Source organism: Lepidochelys olivacea (assembly GCF_965140295.1).
Source record: "Lepidochelys olivacea isolate rLepOli2 genome assembly, chromosome: 1".
In the NCBI taxonomy this organism is placed as follows: Eukaryota; Metazoa; Chordata; order Testudines; family Cheloniidae; genus Lepidochelys; species Lepidochelys olivacea.
Genome location: NC_140411.1, coordinates 299738071 through 299760176, shown reverse-complemented (window position 1 = coordinate 299760176; position 22106 = coordinate 299738071). Strand labels below are relative to the sequence as shown.

The following is a 22106-nucleotide window of genomic DNA, read 5'->3' as shown; positions in this document are numbered from 1 at the left end:
CTGTGCAGTGCCTTGCCCCGAACAGGGGCCTGCAATACCTGTGGCCCAACAGTTTGACAGGAACTGCCAGCGGTGTGGAGCTTCATGAAGCAGTGCAGCCTTCTGTTTCTGATGCGTCCCCAAATCTGTGCCTCTTACCAGGCCAAGGTGGAAATGCATTTGACTGGGCCTCCCTCAAGATGGAAAGCCATTGCCCAGTGTTGTCAGACTGGGATGCTTTTCTTCAATTGATGTCCACCGTCTTCGGGGACCCACATCAACCACGAGTGCCACTGTTATGCAGCACCCTTCCGCCACCTCACAGTAGATTCAGAGTGGATTGAAGCAGCACAGCTGTATTCCCATGGGGCTTATGGGAAGAAATCAAAGATGAGCTGGCCTGTGTAGAGATGCCAATGGGCCCAGATGCCTTTGTGGACCTGACCATCAGCACAGATAATCATCTGCGAGAACGAAGGGTGGAGAAAGCCTCCCTTAACATTTACCATGACCCCAGCCTCTGTATCACCTGCTGAACTCAGGCAAACCAGTCTGTCTCACCAGCAACTCACACTTGAAGAAATGGAACAATGCCACCGCCGTCACCTTTGCTTCTACTGTGGTAAACCTGGCCATGCCATTTCGGCCTGCCCAATACGAACACCAAACAGCATGGGGAAACAAAACTACCCAGGCCCAGTGCGGGGAACCAGTCTGGACCTTGAGAGAAGAAAACTTCCCCATGTCTAGTCCTTACTGAGATGTACCCTGAGCCCCATCCAACAGGCTTACCATTTGCAGGGCCTATCCAGCTGCACATTCCTGGGGGACCCCCCAACAGATTCCCCTCCAATCGGCCCTCCAACTCAGGAGCAGTAGACAATTTAATGGATGCAGCTACAGGCTGGGCCCTGCAGATCTCCCTGCTATACAAGGCATTACCCGACATGATCAAAATTACTGTCAGCTCCCCGCTGTCCTTGGGTCCAGTTGTAGAGGAGACTGTCCCCTTGTAAGCCATTATTCAGGGACACAGAGAAATAATACAATTCGGTGTGATCCATTCCCACATTTTCCCCTAATCCTTGGTATCTCCTGGCTGACCCTTCATGACCCTTCGTTCACTGGCGAGAACAGAGAGTCACCTTCTCATCACACTTCTGCCGACAGCATGGCTAGAGACCAGCAAACAAACAAACAAACAAAAGGATGGCAACCTCTGCCTCTGTGTCAATTACTGAGCCTTAAATCAGATAATCAGAACTGTTACTCATTACCCTGACTCCTGAATTGTTGGACTGCATGGGGCTGCCTGTGTTTTCACGAAACTGGCTATCTGGAGAGCTTATAATCTCATCCATATCTGAGTAGGTGACTAATGGAAGACCGCCTTTGGACTTGCGACGGCCACTTGGTGTATTCAGTCTGACTAATGCTCAAGCAATGCTCCAGCATGTCATTAACCATGTGCTCAAGACCTACTGGACCAGTTCATGGTAGTGCACTTAGGTGATATATTGATATTTTCTAATGATCTGGACCAACGCACCACTCACGTCCACACAATCCTGGAGAGACCACGAAAACACAGTCTCTATGCTAAACTAGAGAAGTACATGTTTGATCAGACCTCTGTCCCCAGAAGGAAATAAAATAGATCTGCACAAGTCCAGGCTGTCCATGACAGGCAACAGGTGTGGCCTACAATGTTTTTCAGGCTTCACAAACTTCTACCTAAGGTTAATTTTGAATTTTTCAAAACAAGCTGAGTCCCTCACTGCCGTATTCCGAAAAAGTACGAAATTCCACTGGTCTCCTGAAGCCCACCACGCATTTGAGCAATTCACCACTTCTCCAGTATCGGTCTACTCTGACATGACACAAGCTTTTGTTGTGTAAGCTGATGCCTCTAAAATGGTGATTGGGGCAGTTTTCTCCCCAAAGTGTGGACCCAAGCAAATACTGTGTCCCATCGTCTACTACTCAAGTAACCGTACTCCTGCTGAGCGAAACTATGAGCTCCTGGCAATTAAGACCACCATTGAAGAGTGGCAACGAGTTGGAAGGGGCTCATCATCTGGTTCAAATGTTTACGGACCACAAGAACCTGGAGTACCTGCACAGGACCAGGGCCTGAAGCAGCAACAGCTCCAATCGGCCCTATTCTTCTCCTGGTTCATGGTCTTTACCATGACCTAGTATCCTGGAACCAGGAACGGGTAAGGCTCATGCCTTGTCCTGAATACATGCCCCTGACCCACAAGGCCCCAGTCTGGAACCAGCCCACATTCTCCAATCCCATAACTTTCTTAATGCAACTTGCTGCCAGGACCTGCATGCTCTCATCCACTCTGCCTCTGTCTCCAGAATTCCATCCTACGAGTTGTGTGGTTCTTGACTGACAATGGCCAATGCCAAGAAGGGGATCATGTTTGTGAGGGACCCCATCTAGGTTCCACCTGGACCTGCAAGGGTGCCATGACTCCTTGACAGGACACTTAGAGTGATATAAAACCCAACATTTAATGTCCCATTTCTTCTGGTGGTCTTGAATGCGCCCCATGATAAACACCTTTGTAATTTCCTGCCATGTGGGTGCCTGCACCAAGATCCTTCACCAGAAACCCTGTGGTTTCCTCCAACTTTGGGACACCCTAATTCGGCCATGGAAAGCCATTTCTTTGGACTTTGTGGTGGAGCTATCAGAATCCAGTGGTTTCATGACCATCCTGACAGTGGTAGATCACTTTTCTCAGATGGCTCACTTTATTTCCTGCACAGGTTTACTCTCTGCGGAGGAAATTGTCTGGCTCTGGATAAACAGTGTAGTCCATCTTCATGGCCTCCTGGATCATATCACCTCTGACTGGGGACCACAGTTAATTGCCCACTTCTGGCATGAGGCTCAATGTTTATTAGGAGTCCATGTGCACCTGTCCTCTGCCTACCATCCGCAGTCAAATGGCCAAACATAAAGAATCAATCAGATCCTTCAATATTTACAATGCTGTAGCAACTTTATCACCAGGATGACTGGTCTTCACTGTTACCAAATGCAGAATTCTCATACAATAATGCAGACCACGCCTCCACAGGCCACAGCCCCATCTTTATCAGTTATGGTACCACCCCCAGTTTTACCCACAACGACCCGCATCCACTCCCAACCGATCTGCCTAGCAGAACACATCTATTTCATCCAAGCGGAGATGAAGGGACACCTTAAAAAGGCAAAGGAGGACTACAAAAAGCATGCGGACAAACGTAGACAACAGGACCCCACCTGCTCCATAGGACAAAAGATACGGCTTTCAAGAAACACCTCTGTATGGACAGACACCCCCACCCTGAAACTAGAATATCGGTTTCTTGGCCTGTACTGATTTTGGTGACAAATCAACCTGGTCACCCTTGAGCTCCAGCTCCCTTGATCCCTTAGAGTCCACTTTGTGTTCCATGTCTCTCTTCTGAAACTATACACTGAGAACGCATGTCCCTGAACACAATCACCACCCCCACCACTAGAGATACAGGGACAAGAGGAAACATTCCTCATGAAGCCCTCGACCCTAAGATCAAATGGGGCAAATTATGGTGCTGGATCATTTGGGAAGGTTATAGTTCAGAGGGAAGCACTTGGAAGTTTTCATGCTCCCACCGTGGTTCAGGCCTTCCATAGCAGCCACCCTGAGAAACCTGGACCCATGTTTCCCAAAGGACACCCCTAGGGGATGGGTGATGCCATGACCCATGGGTCTCAAACTGGGGTCTGCATAGTTTATAGGAGCAGCCAAACTCCAACTCCCTCTCTGGCGCCTATTAATGCTTCCTTAGCTAGGACTCATAAATCCCAGCCTGTTCAAGATTGGTGGACTCCAAGAGCAGCTGATTGGCCTGCTGGCCCTAATTAAGCCATCAGCAGGAACAGGAAACTGTCTGAACAACTGCTCTCCACCTTGTCTGGACTGTGTGCCTTGTGCTTCCTGCAGCTTGATTTCTTGGCATCCTGCCCCAGTGTGATTCCTGGCAACTGATTCATGGGTCTGATCTCCAGTTTGTCTCCTGACTCTGACCTCCTGGTATCCTGGCCCAGCTGACTCCTGACTTATTTTCTTGTGATTGTAGACTCTGGCTCTGACTGCTAGGTCTGGCTGCCCATGACCCATCTGTGACACACCTCTGAATTCGGGTCAGTGGCTTCACTTACATGAGTTAGGCAGAATTTTTCAGTACATTATAAAGCTCTTTGCTGTGTGATAACTTACAGAAGCATATGGCCTTTAAATGGGTTTAGTCTGGAAATTTTTAGCCTTGAATTTCCTCCCTTGTTGGTGGTTTAAGCCAGACAAACTTTCAAACATGGGTGCCTATAATTGGCACTTACACATCTTATTTAGGCAATTGTGTACCGATTTTAAGTGCCCTAAATTATCCCATAGGTGCCTAAATATGGTTTTAGGTGCTAACTTTTTAAGCATTCACATTTGAAAATGTGATATTTTTAAAATTAAAATGAATCCCTTTGCATTTTGGTCCAGGCTTCCTGCATTCTTAGCTTGTCTCTGAACCCTGATGAACCTTTGTAGTCTTTGTGGTGACATTATATTGTGGGTGATGAACAGGGGGAACTCCACAATCAAGAAGATTGTTGAATAATTCAAATGTATTTGAATTACATATAGAATAAGAATTACTTGATTATATTTTAATATCTCTTCTGTCCTTTTAGCTACAGATTTGATGTGAGAGAGGATTAAAAAGAAAGACAGAGATTACTTTCTTCCTAACATCAAATTCAACCTGACAGAAGTGCATAATATGTTTCTATTTAATCATTAGTTCGATCAAGTTTTGCCTCAAATTTCACATTCTGATATTCCAAGGTTAGTAAAATCAAAATAGCATATTTTTGATGGAATTCAGGGACCTAAAATATTCCTTTCTTTCTAAAATAGATCTCTTCAGCCCTGCAGACTGTACCCATTAGATGGATATAGAAGCAGAAGGTAGAACCTTTCCTTGTGTGTGGGCAAAGGGCAGGCATTTGATAAATGAGTGGAGAAGCCTGTGTTGGTTTCTGAGAAGGAAACAAAAGAATCAGAGGACTAGTAATGAAAACAGGGACAGCCCTGGAAGATTGACTGCAGTTTTCCGTTGCTTATTTTATTTTTTGTTTCTGGTAACTACAGTACAAAAAAGAAATCCTGTAGCAATGTGTTAAAACAACAATAGTATTTGCAAGGGATTAAAAAAATAAACCCGGGTAAATCATGGCTTCTTTTATCATTATATTACTGTTTAGTTTTCAGAACCTGTATATATCACGGGAAGAAGTTATGGAGGCTGAAGAAGAAGAAAACAGTTTCAGTGAAAGATAGCATGGTTGTCCTTGAATGACTATTATCTACTTCCTTGATCTGACTTTCTTAAGTTCAGAATTTACACTTCTGACAATTCTTCTACAGCTCTGCAATGTAGAAACCTTCAAAGACTTGATGTTTGCTTCATGTAAAGGAACCTCTCAGCACGAAGAGCATTCCATGGGTGTTAGTAGAGATGGGGAGAAGCTGATGCTTGCTAACAAAGAGGAGCCCATCCCCAAACACCTGAAATTTTGTGAAAGCTCACCTCCAAACTTGACAGCTTGGGCCCACCTCTGCTTGAAAATAGATATGGCAGTTGTGTTGCATGGCAATGCACGTAGCTAGTGTAAGAAGTATCTGCTCCACAAATGATCATGATTTGCTCTCTCCCGGCACTATGCATTTATTTTAAAATGTTAAATTTAATCAAGATGTAGTATCAGCTCACCTATAATTCACATAGAGGTTCTAGCAAACTTTTCAGTGTTCACAATAATGATGCTGTTTTCATGTTGGTCTCTCTGCTTGGCTTTTATCCAGCCTGTTAGGTAAAATTAAGGCCCAGAAAATCGGATTATTACATCCCAAGGGGAAGGACTGATAAGCAGCAGATGATTGTTGATCTACTTACTACTCTGCGTTGGTGGTGTTTGAGGTGCTGCTAGATGCAAAGCCAATTTGTTAACAATTAGTACTCATTAGAATCATTTCCTGTTATTGATTTTAAATATTTGACAAAGCACTTTTAGGAAACTGTACCCCAAAAAAGTGGCTTTACATCAGAGATTAGCCATTAAAAATCTTCAGGGCTAATGTCAATCTTAACTATACTGGTTTCATTGGTTTCAGAGTAATTATTTTTGCTTTGGAGTCCACCTGCTATCCTGTATAGTTTAAAGATGCTTTGGAAAAAGGACATAATTCTTAATTAGTGGAGGTTCTAAATGAGGCAGAGTAGAAATAAAAGAAATCTTGGTTATTATTATTTTTTAAAGGAGACTCGGTTTGCTAGAGTCAGGATTTCTGTCTTTAAGAAACTTACTGATTACATGCTGTAAAATACAGGAATTAGTGAGCACATGAAACTAAATATGTGAGTTCCATTGCCTGTAGCATTTAACATGTAGGTTTAATTTTAAATGGCTCCTTGCCTTTATCTACTCACTGAGAATTGTAGAGCTATTAAAATCTAATTTGCAAACAGTAAAATTAGACACGATGGCATGATATAATAGAAGCTTTTGAATTTTTAAAAGTCCAAGAGGGTATATCTATTCATTTTCCTAAAAAATTGGGGTTGATAAAGTTTACTATAATTGCTATTTAACTGTGTATGTACATGGTAAGTGTACAAAGTGTGACTATAAATTTCATGTGACCACTCTGTGTGTACATATATACACCATGTGTATAATCATATATACATAGTATCTACACTCATTATGTAATCACACCCACACATTATAGACTCGCAGTTATGGTATCCTTTCTTCTTGTCTTAATGCTGGCATTTCAATTAGATTTGGCAATATCAAAAGTGAATGAAGCATTACAGCCATATGGGTTTGTTTTCTCTCCTTCCTTTTTTGCTTTAGATATTCAACAACATAAGTTATCACAATCACTCTTTAAAATGCATAGCAAATATTTTTAAAATAAATTTAGTCATTCCTGTTGCACAAGGTGGAGACCTAAGGTAGGAATTAACTTTGTGCCTCAGAAATTCTTACTCCTGAATTAGTCTCATGATCACTGATAAAATTAAAGGGCAAGTGTGCATTGCTCTTTCTTAATCTCTCTAACCTTAATAAACAGAGATAGTATTGACACAAGTGAATTTTGTTTAACCACACTACATTTGCTTCTTAATTAGTGAATATTCATCTGTCATCAACAGCAGCTATGACACCCCTCCCTGCTTACACATTCTGTCATAAATAATCAATGAGTCCCTATTAATATTCATGAGTTAGAATCTGTGTAGTCATGTGCACTGATGCAGACACAGGGGGAGTGTTGCCATGAACTGAGTCGAAACTCTGTGTGTATATGTGAGTGTAAGATACTTAGGGAAAGGGAAGAAGAGCATGCTGCTACACACTACCCTGGCTTGTGCTTCCAGCTAACAGTGGTGTGTCTGTGTTTCTGTGCTGGAGTGACTGATGAAAAACAGTAGTCAAGTCTGGAGGGTGATTCCCTGTCAGTGCATTTGCCTTTCAGTTCTGGGGAAATTAGAAGCTTTGCTCTTGCTTTGCTTATTAGAATGGGCTGCAATCTGTGCACTTTTCAGAAGAGAGAGGAACACTACAAACTGCTCTATGAAGTTTCACAGGTGAGTGCAGAGGATATTGCCAGTGACTCCAGAGTAAGAAATTGTACTCCTTTCAAGATAGTAAGTAAAAAGAAATGCTCTTTTTTTTCCCCTGTGCAAATTGTTAGTGAAGTTGTTCGTTTTTTGGTTTTTTTAATTATTTTTGGGTGACTGTTGTTTTTTGTTTCTTTGCCACTCCCCCTTCAGATGACTTCCTGTGGGATTCTTTTAACATTTTTGTGCATCTTCTGCCAAGATGTCAGTCATATAACAGCAGTCTCATTGAATCATATCTGTAATGTTTTAAGGAAGCCCTTTGCTTTGGTAATAGGATTGTGATTTCAAGTCAGTGTTACACTGATGCCTCTGCAAATGCTGGGATTTAGTATGTCCATGATCTCAGGTATTTCTAACTAATGGAAGAAAGTTTTATGTCATGTCTGTGATGGCCAAAAGGTGTGTTTGATTTTCTGAATAATTTAAAATATTGATTTGGTTTAAAATAGTTCATTTGTATTTTTTGAAGTGGAATAGTTTCAAGGAATGATGTTGATCTCAGCTCTTGTTTATACGTTCTTTGTGTTATTTCTCTTTACCACTAGGCAGAGATCTTAATACCCTGTAGTTATCTGCGTCTGTCCCAGCAGCAGGAATATTAGCGTAGCAGTGTGCTGTTAACATGTTTCCAGCTTGTTCAGAGGAAGGGAAAAAAGAAGAAATTAGCACTTAATATAAAAAGAAAAGGAGTACTTGTGGCACCTTAGAGACTAACCAATTTATTTGAGCATGAGCTTTCGTGAGCTACGAAAGCTCATGCTCAAATAAATTGGTTAGTCTCTAAGGTGCCACAAGTACTCCTTTTCTTTTTGCGAATACAGACTAACACGGCTGTTACTCTGAAACCACTTAATATAATATCTCATAATTTTGCACAAATGCTGTTGAGTCAGTATTTGATTTGAGGCTTTTTGTTTGTTTGCTTTTGGAATTTCAAAATCTGGCAAATTAAAGTTTAGTGCCTTTTAGCATCTGTTCTCTCCTTCTCTATAATTTGTCCAAGCTCTGTCTGACACATTGCTTTTGACAGAGGCTGAACACTTACAGTTTTGGACTGCAATGCTGATGACAGGCAATATTGAGAAGAAAACAGCTTAGAATGTTGGTGGTCTATTGGCACAGCGGTAGCTAAGTGCCCACTGCCTACTGCTTCCCTCAGAGTTTTTCTTGACGTGATTCATTTCACAGTGGGCTAATTACAAAGTAGATTCTCTACTCATGAAACAGCCTCCTCAGTTGCAATGGTAATGCGCATTTTCATGGTAATGTGATCAGAGCCTCATTAGCCAGTTTCCAAAATGATCCTCTGCATTAATTAAATATAAAAATGACTCTTTTTATCACCATAGAGAGGAAAAAGAAGATTAACATTGTTAATTACCATTGATGGCAATACCTCTGCTTCATTTTTTACCACAAACTAGCAACCATATTCAATCCTAAAATAATATCCATTTGCAGATAACCTGTCAGCTGCTTTGACTCATGAAGATGGTCTCTAGGTGGAACACTTTCCTTTAGCTCAGTAGTTAATCATAATTTTATCATTATGTTTTCCTGACAGCTACAGTACAGGGAAAAGCAAAGCAACATTTTTTCCATACTCTCCACAGCTCTGAATTGCCAGACTGATCTGAAAGTGTAAGATAGAGAATGCAGTAGGTCTCACCCTGCTTTACAGTGCTGAGGAATAAGGAATTCAGATTGTGCTGTAAAAGAGACCAGAGCTTTCTTAAATGATGACTGTAGGTATATAAGGAAGAAGGCTACATCTATTTTAGAGCTAGTGCATTTTCAAAATCTTTCTTGCAGTGACATTCAGTAGTAGTAAATACTAACACAATCTTAAACAAGACAAAGTGGCTGGGTTTTGTTAAGGGATTTGAGAGGAATCCTTCCCTTTATTTATGTAGTATCTATTCTGCTGTTGAGTTGCAGTGTTTGTGGTCATTAATGACAGAGATGGGAAAAGAACTAAGGCTTTTACTTTTACTCTGGCATTTGCCAGATAAGATGGAATACCTAGAAGAGTTTGAGTGAGTTTTTGATGGAGGTAATGAGCAGTCAGCCCCCAGCTTTGCATCCTGAATTGTTGGAGAAATATCACTGCTAAGGTATTGAAGGAGAGCAGTAAGTGTCTTATGACACCATGCCTGGTTCTGTATGGATTTGCAAACTGGTTTCTATCTTTGATCCAGTATTTATGCAATTTGGTGCCCACATGGCAGTGAGCATGTTTTTGCCCAGATGTTCCGGTTAGGAACTTCTAGCAACAGCTACCATAACATCCTGTTTACATACTGACTTAAAACTAGATGCTGGAGTAATTGATCTATTAAAACAAGCCTACACAGACATTAATACTTGACTTGCAAAATCCTTTTTAATTGTACAATCTTGTAATTCCTAGACCTGGTCTCTTCATCTGCACAATTGTGGAAGAGCTTGGAACAAGTTAGTCTGTCAGGGACATGAACTGATTGAGGATGAACAGTGTCTCACTGACATATGTGGATCAGCTAGGTCAATTTATATTCATATAAGGAAAGCAATCCTACGATTGTACCTCACCTTTCAGATGCTGGACTACCTGCTAACATGGGTTGTGTGTGCACTACCATATTTATAGATACAGTAAACAAAGAAAAGTGTGTTTGCTGAGGAAATCCATGCAAACACAATGAGGCATGTTATTTTACTGCTGTTTGTAGTGAGGTCAAATTTAGCTCTGGAGAGATTAGTGTAGCAGGGCTGATGGGAAATGAAGACATCATTAGAATATTTATATTTTTTTTCCATTTTCCAGACTGCTTCAGGTTCACAATGAGAGAGTTGGTCTCAGGATGAGGATACTCAATCAGAATGCAGCATTTATTTATGCAAGAACATTTTATTTTGGTAACTGCACCTTACACATATAGATCAGGATTAAAAACAAAAAGTCAAACACAGAATTTCCAAGAATTAATATGTAAGATATGACTGAGTGCTGGAGACTTTATGACTTTAAGTGCCTCTTCACCTACCCTCAGGGTATCAGAACTCCTCAGCTCTCTCACTTTAAGTGCCTATCAGACTAAAATTATAACTCTGAGTCCTCCTCTGCACATCCATACAAGTATAGAAATCGAAGTACTGTGGTAATTTCAAATTTACAGTCCTTCACATTAATACTTTTTCAATTAGTGTTTCACATCTTCTGTGCATTATACAAACAGTTTTGAGCTAATTAAATATATACCTACACTTCCCGAGCCAAGGAATTACAGCAAAGAACGCTACATTGGATAGGTGATATAAGTCATAGTGGGTGATTGTGAGCAATTATCAGCCCTAGGGGGCTGATGAGGATTCCTCCAGAATAATGTAGGGGCAGAGAGTTGTATGCCAGGGGCAAGAGTGGGTGGAACAGGAGGACACAGGGCTCTATGATCCTCGGTCAGCGTGTTGATCTCTATGGCTGCTCCTCATCCAGGGCTCATTGAAATCAATACTGGTATTAAAAATAACACCTAGATCTTGAAACAAGATCATTGTACTAGACTCTGTAACCACATAAGAGACAGTCCCTGCCTTGAAGAACTTACAACCTAAATATAAAAGAGACAAAGGATGAGAGTGGGAAACCGAGGCATAAAAGAGGTGAAATGATCTACCTAAAGCCACACAGCAAGTGAGTGGGAGAAGGCTTACTGAGTTCCAGTCCAGTACCCCATTCACCAGAAGAGAGGTTTTCAAACTTTTTTTCTCACGAATCAGTTGAAGAAAATTGTTGATTCGCACAATGCAATGGAGCTGGGGATGAGGGGCTTGAGGTGTGGGAGGAACTCTGGGCTGGGGTGTGGGTGTGAGGGCTTTGGGGTGGGGCCAGGAATGAGGGGTTCAGCGTGTGGGTGGGGGCTCTTAGCTGGGGCAGGGAGTTTGGGTGCGGGAGGTAGTCAGGGCTCTGGGCTGCAGGCTCTGGGGTGGGGCTGGGGACGAGGGGTTTGGGGTGCATGAGGGGGCTCTGGGTTTGGGGGGCTCAGGGCTGGGACAGGGGGTTGGGGTGGGGACGGGGTCAGGGCTCTGTGCTGGGGTTGCAGTCTCTGGGGTGGGGCCAGCGGCTCTGGATTTCGGGGGACTCAGGGCTGGGGCAGGGGATTGGGGCGTAGGGTTGGGGCGCAGGCTTACCTCGGGCGGCTCCCAGTCAGTGGAGCAGCTGGGGTGCTAAGGCAAGCTTCCTGCCTGTCCTGGCACCGTGGACCGTGCTGCGCCTCGGAAGCAGCCAGCAGCAGGTCCAGCTCCTAGGCAGAGGCATGCAAGCACCACCCCCTCCAGCTCCCATTGGCCAGGAACCAGCCAGTGGGAGTGTGGAGCTGGTGTTCGGGGCGGCTGTTAAAAATCCCATCAGTGGTGCTGCCCGGCTAAGGCAGGCTAGTCCCTACCTGTTCCCCTACAATTACAACACCATGAAATTGCAAATTTAAATAGTGTTAAATAATCATTAAATTTACGATTTTTTAAATCCTATGACAGTGGAATTGACCAAAATGGACTGTGCATATGGTGAGGCCCTACCTATGAGTAATAGGGAAGTAGTTCAATATTGGAGGGGGCAATGTGGATGGTTACACATTTACATTTTATATTTCATTTTAGATAGAGGGTAGTAGAGCCAGCTTGTAAACATTTAAGTCCTCTGAACCCTGATTATCCAAAGTTTGCTTCTAGCCTCAGTTTCCAAAATTAGTATAGAATTTTCACTTTCATTCATCCAAAATTCTGATTTTTATGTAACTTTCAATATCCCTTGAGATATTTGAAAGATTGGATTGTACCTTTACATCCATTTGAATACTAGGGTGTTCAATAGAGGGCCCCAGAACTGGCAGCTTGCTACATAAAAACCCTCTCATTTTCCGTGGGTGGGTTTTCAGTGCGTAAGCTCTTCTGGGATGTTGTCATGATGTGAAATGAGTGCAGGGTGGGCCTCATCTTGATTTTACAATATGAAATCTGCTAATTCTGGCCTAAGAAAAGTTTGGGTTTGTTTAGAGACTAAAACAGGGTCAGGGTTTTTCCTTCCTGAGCCATCCCCCGATCCATTATACTTGGCGATCTTCTGGTCAGATTGATTTTTTTGATACTCTTGCCACCTGAAAACACATGAGGAATTTGCCAGGGTGGATATGATTTAAATCACTAGTCAAGAAGACTCGATTTAATATTCTTTCTACACCAGCAGAAGAAGCTACTGCTGTTAAAAGCGAGATTATCACTTCAAGAGTCTCTGAATCCAAGTGCTTAAGTGACATCCACCAATTCATTGGTGTGACTTTCTTTAAAACATCATCAGCAAACATATTTTTGAATGATTCACCCTAAGCTCTGAAGTTTATTATAGTTGCCATTATGGAGGGATGATTGCTGGATGTCCATGTCATAGCCAAATTCTCTTCTTCAGTAGTTAAGGTTTGATACTAGTACCAAGTATTGCGAATATTTGCAAGAAAATGAGCTGGTGATAGTGCTTGTCCCATTCGTTTTTTTAATGCTTGTAATTTAACTCTGTCATTGCGTATTTTTCTTTTTAAGATTTCACTCAGTTCCTTCCAAATTTCAACAGGATCAGCAATAAAACAGCTATTTCCCTGCATTTTGTTCAAGGCTACGGAAATAGGCTTCAGGGTACTCAGCATGTGTTCAACATTTCTCTTAAGCCCAATGCTGAGAACTTTGGCTGTGACAGTGCCATCTATTTTTTCATGATTTTGTTCACAAACTGTCATCAGATTAGGCCAGTTCTTGATATAGTGCTCAAAACACTCCACTACTGAGTTCCATCACATGACTTGTGGGAGAGTGAGCTTGGTTACTCCCATTTTTTCAGAGCAGCTGCTGCAAAGTGGTTGTTAACGGAAGTGTTTTGCAATTTCAACAACATTAGCCTTTATTTCTGGAACACTGAAGTCTTTGGCTAGGAGGTGCATCAAATGAGCACTGCAACCGTATGTTATTAGCTTGGGACTCTCTTCACTCTCTTCTAAATAATTTCTTCTCATCTTGGATACATTTGCAGCATTGTCTATTACCAAGCTGCGTACTGGACATTTGAATTTTTTCCCACAATTTGTTATAGCTTTTAGTGCTACTTTTTAAAGTATTTTGCAATGTGTGCATTTCCTGATGTATCAATTGTTTCTGTAAGGAATCATAGAAACATAGAATATCAGGGTTGGAAGGGACCTCAGGAGGTCATCTAGTCCAACCTCCTGCTCAAAGCAGGACCGATCCCCAATTAAATCATCCCAGCCAGGGCTTTGTCAAGCCTGACCTTAAAAACTTCTAAGGAAGGAGATTCCACCTCCCTAGGTAACGCATTCCAGTGTTTCACCATCCTCCTAGTGAAAAGTTTTTCCTAATATCCAAGCTAAATCTCCCCCACTGCAACTTGAGACCACTACTCCTTGTTCTGTCATCTGCTACCACTGAGAACAGTCTAGAGCCATCCTCTTTGGAGCCCCCTTTCAGGTAGTTGAAAGCAGCTACCAAATCCCCCCTTATTCTTCTCTTCTGTAGACTAAACATCCCCAGTTCCCTCCGCCTCTCCTCATAACTCATGTGTTCCAGTCCCCTAATCATTTGTGTTGCCCTCTGCTGGACTCTTTCTAATTTTTCCACATCCTTCTTGTAGTGTGGGGCCCAAAACTGGACACAGTACTCCAGATGAGGCCTCACCAGTGTCGAATAGAGGGGAACGATCACGTCTCTCGATCTGCTGGCAATGCCCCTACTTATACATCCCAAAATGCCATTGGCCTTCTTGGCAACAAGGGCACACTGTTGACTCATATCCAGCTTCTTGTCCACTGTAACCCCTAGGTCCTTTTCTGCAGAACTGCTGCCGAGCCATTCGGTCCCTATTCTGTAGCGGTGCATGGGATTCTTCCTCCTAAATGCAGGACTCTGCACTTGTCCTTGTTGAACCTCATCAGATTTCTTTTGGCCCAATCCTCCAATTTGTCTAGGGCCCTCTGTATCCTATCCCTACCCTCCAGCGTATCTACCTCTCCTCCCAGTTTAGTGTCATCTGCAAACTTGCTGAGGGTGCAATCCACACCATCCTCCAGATCATTTATGAAGATATTGAACAAAACCGGCCCCAGATTAGACCCTTGGGGCACTCCACTTGATACCGGCTGCCAACTAGACATGGATCCATTGATCACTACTGTTGAGCCCGACAATCTAGCCAGCTTTCTATCCACCTTATAGTCCATTCATCCAGCCCATACTTCTTTAACTTGCTGGCAAGAATACTGTGGGAGACAGTGTCAAAAGCTTTGCTAAAGTCAAGGAACAACACATCCACTGCTTTCCCTTCATCCACAGAGCCAGTTATCTCATCATAGAAGGCAATTAGATTAGTCAGGCATGACTTGCCCTTGGTGAATCCATGCTGACTGTTCCTGATCACTTTCCTCTCCTCTAAGTGCTTCAGAATTGATTCCTTGAGGACCTGCTCCATGATTTTTCCAGGGACTGAGGTGAGGCTGACTGGCCTGTAGTTCCCAGGATCCTCCTTCTTCCCTTTTTTAAAGATGGGCACTACATTAGCCCTTTTTCCAGTCGTCTGGGACTTCTCTGGATCGCCATGAGTTTTCAAAGATAATGGCCAATGGCTCTGCAATCACATCCGCCAACTCCTTTAGCACTCTTGGATGCAACTCATCCGGCCCCATGGACTTGTGCACGTCCAGCTTTTCTAAATAGTCCAGAACCACTTCTTTCTCCACAGAGGGCTGGTCACCTCCTCCCCATGCTGTGTTGCCCAGTGCAGCGGTCTGGGAGCTGACCTTTTTCGTGAAGACAGAGGCATAAAAAGCATTGAGTACATTAGCTTTTTCCACATCCTCTGTCACTAGGTTGCCTCCCTCATTCAGTAAGGGGCCCACACTTTCCTTGACTTTCTTGTTGTTGCTAACATACCTGAAGACATTCCCTTCTTCTGTTATCACACAAGCACATACAACAGGATCATTGTGGACATTGCTCCACCCGCCAAGACTCAGGTTAATTATTTTACCTTCTAGACCTTTTGCACACTACTCAATTTCTCTTTCATACACTTTATCCAGCAATTTGCATGTGACATCTGCTCTGTTGGGTGGACTGTATCCTGGTCTTAATGACTGAACCGTGTTAATGAAGTGTGGGTTCTCAATCATATGGAAAGGAGAGTTTGTTGCATAAACAAACTGGGCAATTTTTGCCATCAATTACCTCTTTTTGTAATCTGATGGTTCTTATCACAAACTTATCTGTGGTTGTTTCTGGATGATGGAGATTTTCTTTTTCTTTTTGCTGTGGCTATGTGACATACATGATATGACTGAAACACTATCATTGGCAGATAACTCTGAAACTATAGAAAATGACGGTAATCTTGAAGGTGGATAGTCTTCAGAATCCTGTATGTTGAGAATGGATTCTCCTAAACAAAATAAATCAATGCAGTTATTATTACTATACTGCTCATTTAGTATTACTCATTGCATTCACTGACACTCAGTTCTACTTTAAAGGTGAAATTGTAAAAGGAAGATCAGCCTATTTCAGCTATTTATTTTTTATCACAACTGTATCTAAAATGATAGAACCATAGAGTCACAACTATATTTTTTGCTCAAACATGAGAATTCAAGAATAGTCCAGAAGGAAGACAGGCAGTCCTTAAGAAAGAAGTATGAAATACAAATGTTGAACAACCTGAAGATCCTGCATGTTCAGACATGTTCCTTTCATCCTCTTCAACGCAGCTTTCTCCTGAGAATGGGAACACTTCTCAAGATGTTGTTTCATTCTGGCAACCAGGCCTTGTATTTCTTGTTTGCAGTTTGCACACATGCCTGTCTTACCCACAGATAGAGGAACTTCATTAAAATATTCCCAAACTGTGTCTCTTTTACTGCCTGCTGCCATTATAGGTTTTCCCTTCTAGTGAGAGAATGCCATGGTAGATCTCAAATCAATGAAGGCTACACTCAGAAAGACCTCAAGACTTCTGGAATATGCTGCTCAAATAGTTTCACTTTTGTTTCTACTGCCTGTCCTTCCCTTCTCGCATTTCTCTCCAGATTTCTTCTCCTTGTCCAGATCTATTCCGCCCCAACATTCTTCTATTCATTGAACTTTTTGAAACTTTGCACTTTTAGAGAGAGGTATGGGACTGACTCTGTGTACACAAATTTGTAGAGGACAATAGGGTTGAGGTCTGTTATTTCTCACCTCTATATATTTATTTATTTTTAAAACATTTTTGCTGTTAACAAGCATGTTACCTCTGGAAACACAAATCCACAGTTTGAGAACTGCAAAACTAAGCATCTCTGATGGTTATCTTCTAGACTGAGCACTGAGTCCCATTGGGTGGATAGAAAGATTAACCTAAATAATCTATACAGAAGCCCCTAGAATCCCGTAAAATTTGGGTCACCAATCCATGAACTGTTGGAACTCATTTACAAAACTTTTCTTAAACATTACCTGAGTATATTGTCTCATACTATAGAATTAGAATTTATAATCCCTATTCCATGATGAGATATCTTTGAGCTATAATGTATCTTAATTAAAACTCTCTTTAGAAAGGTTTTTTCCTCAAAAAGCATTTTCTCAAAAAATCTGATTTAAATTTAAAAAATATAATTTTTTATATTATTTTTTTTAAAAATCATTGTTTTTTATCCACCCTGGAGTTTGCCATTCAGATCTCCATCCTGCTTGTAAGTACCTCCTCTGCTTCTTCTCCATTGCCACTCTTTGGTAATTCTAATGCAGGGCCAGGACCCTCTTTCTAAACATTTTGAAAGTACCATCTGCTCAACATTATCAACACTTGGTGTCCTCCTGCTGGCTCAGAGTTCCCAAATAGTTTGAGGATAATATTCCTTGCTGGATATTTATTTGTCAGCTCCTATCTAACTTTCTTAGATTTTTATGATTTAAAAAGAATGTTGTAATAGCCAATTTTTAGTATGAGGGAGTGTGAAACGAGAAATTTTAGGCTAGACTGTTTGAGAATTGGGAGGATTGTCATGACTCATAGGACATTATCAGAATGAATACATATAATAATACTGGTGGGTCATATTGGATTTGTTGATTTTTGCCTTCTGTTTGCTCTGTTGTTTTTGATATTCAATTAGAAAGAAAATGATTGTGAAACTGCTGATTGCAAATCGGTTTAACTAAGAATTTCCTCTGGATGCTTGACTTTTTTGAATAGTTCAAGACTTTCCTTGGAGATTTTTAAGGGTTCAAAAAAAAAAATGTGTAGGAGTTCTATTTCCTGTCACTTAAATTGAACAAAGCTAGAATTTAACTCTGAATAATTCTCTTCACAGCAGCACTGCCTCACAACAGTGTAGCAGCATATTTACTGTAAAAAATATGATCACAGAAAGCCTGTTACATATTTCTAGCTATATCTGAGGAAGTTGCTTGCTTAGAATTTACTTAAATAGACTTGGTCAAACTAAATAGGCTTTAAAAACTGACTTTTTAAAGTTGTTTTTTCTTGTAGGTAGGGGGAGTCAATTCTAGGGATTAGAGCACAGCACCTATATTCTGTCTTTCCTACTTGCCACTTGGTTGATGTCTGTCTGTGTACTTATAAAATCCCGCTTGGGTAAGTCATTTAAACTTTCAAGTTGAAATCCTTCCCCGATTGAAACCAACTGGAATTTTGACACTGACTTCAATGGGGCCAGGATTTTATCTACTTGTTTGCAAAATGGATATGCCTACTGTCCCTATATCAAGAGGAAAGATAAAGGAAAAAGAATCATGAGATAAGAAACCAGACAATGGCATGTGAGATAAGAATTCAGTGCATGAGGAGAATAATGGCAACTATCAAGGAACATTCAGTATATATCAATGATCTGCAGGGATATGGAAGACTATTAAATAATATTAAAAGAGAACTAGTTCAGGTACTGGGTAGCATAATTTTCTCTATAATGTTGCATTTTCATGCTTTGTCTAATTTAGCAGTGGGGGATGAGAGTCCTTCTGAGGATGTGTATTTCTTTTTAAAAAGAGCTGGTCTTGTAAAGGCTGATTTCCTGAACTAATTTAATATGAGATAATCTTCAGGCAAACTTCAGACCTAAGTGGAGACGTTTCATCATATGAGTTTTATGTGTCAGCAATGTGAGTGAAGGTTGATAACTTCAGCATCTGCAGAGGTCATAGTTTTGGAAGAGCAAAGTCTTGTAGAGGTCCAAAATTACCTATTGAGAATTTTGTGTTTTGTAGAGGGAGGTGATGAAAATGTCATCTGAACATTCTGTCAAATATTGTTCCAGAGCTCTTTAGATAAAATGAGATTAAGCTGTGAATCCCATTTCTTTCTGGAGAGGTTACAGTATCATAGAGGGACATAATCAATAGCAAAGGCCTGTACAATGTAGTCTGGAGCTAAGAGTAGCAAACAATCCTTCTACTTCATGGGATTTTGAGAGGCTTCATTAAGGGTTGAATGAAAAGTTCTTTGAGATCCTCAGTAGCAAGGCACTATGTAAGTGTTATAGCTGTTCAGTTCAGGATTCCATGTTTTTTCTGTTTCAGACAAAATCTGGAAGATTGAAATCAGAGGAAATTTTGTGTGAGGACTGAGGGCACAATATGATCCTCAGTTAATTGGTGGTTTCAAAGAGACACTCTTAGGTAGAAAGACAATATTTTTCAAAAACAAATGGACTCCCTCATATATAAACGCCATCACTGACTATTAAACCTGAAATTTTTTTAATCTTACGTACATTTCACTATATATAGATGTCTCTGAGCTTGGACAATGAAAATAGACTAGTCACTTTTTCTTTTGTTTTTAATAAGCTTCTAATCAATGTTCCTTCCAAGGGCAGAGTTTGGCCTTCTGTTTATATGTATAGAGAGGGTACCAAATAAACAGCTGTCAGACACTATATGCTGTAGATAAACTGCAGTGGTTAACAAGGAAACTATTCCAAGTGGTTTATGTTGTCAGCGGAGCCTAGAGATTGTGGTAGAATGATTCCATGTAAGTCGTCACTGCCCATTTGTTATACAGGTATTTTGTATCTTGTCCAGCACTGTCTTTGAGTTTCACAATATTGGTGTGGGCAGATGGTGAAGTGTTGTGTCAACCTGTCTAGAGTTTAAAGTGGCCTTCGTGGCCTTTTATTGTTACATTCCTATGAAGTTAGTAAACTCTACAAATCCTTCTTCTCTCAGGTGGAAAAAATAAAAAATAAATTTCCTCAGAGTAGAAGATCCATAGTTCTTTGCAGAAGCCAACCCCAATAATCAACAAGTTAAGCAAAGAAAACATTCATGCTCCCTTTCTCTGTGGTCTGATTGTTTCCAGTAGTTTCCTTCTATCTTTATTCCCTGGAGAGTTTTTGCCATGATGTCTGATGTCAGCATGGCAGAACAAGTTCTCTCTCATCCTAGGAAGGAGTTTTAATCCTCCAAACTACCAAGCCCTGTCCAGAATACGTACACTCCATCACAATTTTGAATTGCCCAGAGTTTAACCAAAGAATGCTGTGATACAATTAGCTCATTAGAGACTAACCAATTTATTTGAGCATAAGCTTTCATGAGCTACAGCTCACTTCATCGGATGCATATTCTAATTCCATATGGCTAAATGCAGTGCCTTGCATAATAACAGGTTTCAGAGTAACAATCGTGTTTGTCTGTATTCGCAAAAAGAAAAGGAGTACTTGTGGCACCTTAGAGACTAACCAATTTATTTGAGCACAAGCTTTCGTGAGCTACAGCAGTATGCATCCGATGAAGTGAGCTGTAGCTCACGAAAGCTTATGCTCAAATAAATTGGTTAGTCTCTAAGGTGCCACAAGTCCTCCTTTTCTTTTTGCGAATACAGACTAACACGGCTGTTACTCTGAAACCTTAATTAGCTCATTATTTTTCTTTATTTGTTACTCATATACTTGTTTGTTTGAAACATATTCCCCTTTTCTCCTTTGCTAAGCTGCTGCATATTTTTCAGTTCTGATATTGTGGGAAGGCCTATCTGAAAATATGAGACTTAACATCATGTTCTTAATTCATCAAGTCTTTGGCTCATTCTGATGTCTTGAAGTGGTGAGTTCTGTCACAGGTTTAAGACCTTCTGTACTCTTTCTCAGGTTCCTGAAAGTTTCAAATGGACCATGGCAGCTTCCATATTCCTGGTATGTGCAGCTGTATTGGTGTGACAATCATGGTATGACAGTCTCTACAATCACAAGAGGATCTTGTAGATTAGGACTAAACGTCTGAATTATACAGCCTTGCTTCCTGAGTATCCCCAAGTGCTGAAACAAGAATCACTCTGTCTGTGTTTCATGATTTTATTGCAACTCTCACAGTATTCTGAGTTCATTCCTTCTGGAGTCATTATTTTGGGAGAACATCAGTTTTCATTAAAATTCAAAACATTTTTTCTGTATTTCATAGACAAGAAAAGATAGAAGAAAAATGTAAATGTTTATTAAATTCATATACAATGTTTGTAATATTCTGGAATACGCTCAGTGCTCCTAAATATGGTGAGAGAGAAGCACATCTCTTCAACTGCCATGCTTGATGCATTTATTATGCATATTATCACATTATTCAAAACCAGCAGAAAGATACACACTTGTGAGTTTGGGTAATCCTAAAGAATGGAAATAAAAGTTGTGACTAGATTTCATCAGAAAACTTTGATGGAGCCATTTTCCACTGAGGAATGCAGTTCCATCAAAATTGAAACACTTTGCTAAATCATGTCAACTTTATTGAAATTTTGTTTAGGAGGAAAAACGGAAGGGTAGGTCTGACAATATTGAAACATTTTTCATTTTGAAATGCATTTTTCATTTTGAAATACTTTTTCATTTTAAAGTGTTTTTATTTTGTATTATGTTATATGATTAGAATATTTTAAAGTCAGCACCAAAACAAAACAGTTTGATAGAAATGAAATAATTTTGATTGAGCTGAAACAAAATTTTGGCATGAATTTTCCTTACTGAGAATTTCAAAATTTTCAGAATTTCTTTCAGTTCAGAATGAAGTCAAATTGTGATATCTCAAAATCTTTTTTAAAGTAGAATTTCTGTCCTCCACACTGCTCTACTTGCAATTGGTCTGACTTACTGCTTGTACAGTGCAATTGTAAAACTATTATTTTTTACTTGTTACTGAGGTTTTGTTTATTGCTACAAAGCTTCATTTCTTGTGGAGATTTTTATGTGGAGACTAGAATTCTCTTCTCACATAATGTGAGTGGGAAGGACAGAATATACTGTATAATAAAAAGTGTGTGTGTGTGTGTGTAAATATATACAGCTGTATGCTTCCAACAAAGTATTAAT

The 22106-nt window shown here is 40.7% G+C and overlaps 1 protein-coding gene across 2 annotated transcripts in view; it reads left to right on the top strand.

Annotated features, from left to right (window-relative positions):
• The window catches only part of PDZRN4 (PDZ domain containing ring finger 4), a 391362-nt gene that overhangs the window by 211370 nt on the left and 157886 nt on the right, over positions 1 to 22106 (top strand). The window contains exon 1 of one of the 2 annotated variants that reach the window (XM_084624877.1): positions 7381 to 7674. The exons of the other annotated variant lie outside the window; for it this stretch is intronic. Within the exon in view, the coding sequence (XP_084481003.1) occupies positions 7606 to 7674 (69 nt within the window). The 5' untranslated portion in view covers positions 7381 to 7605. Of the gene's footprint in view, positions 1 to 7380; positions 7675 to 22106 lie in introns of those variants that run through there. 2 annotated transcript variants of the gene reach the window in all.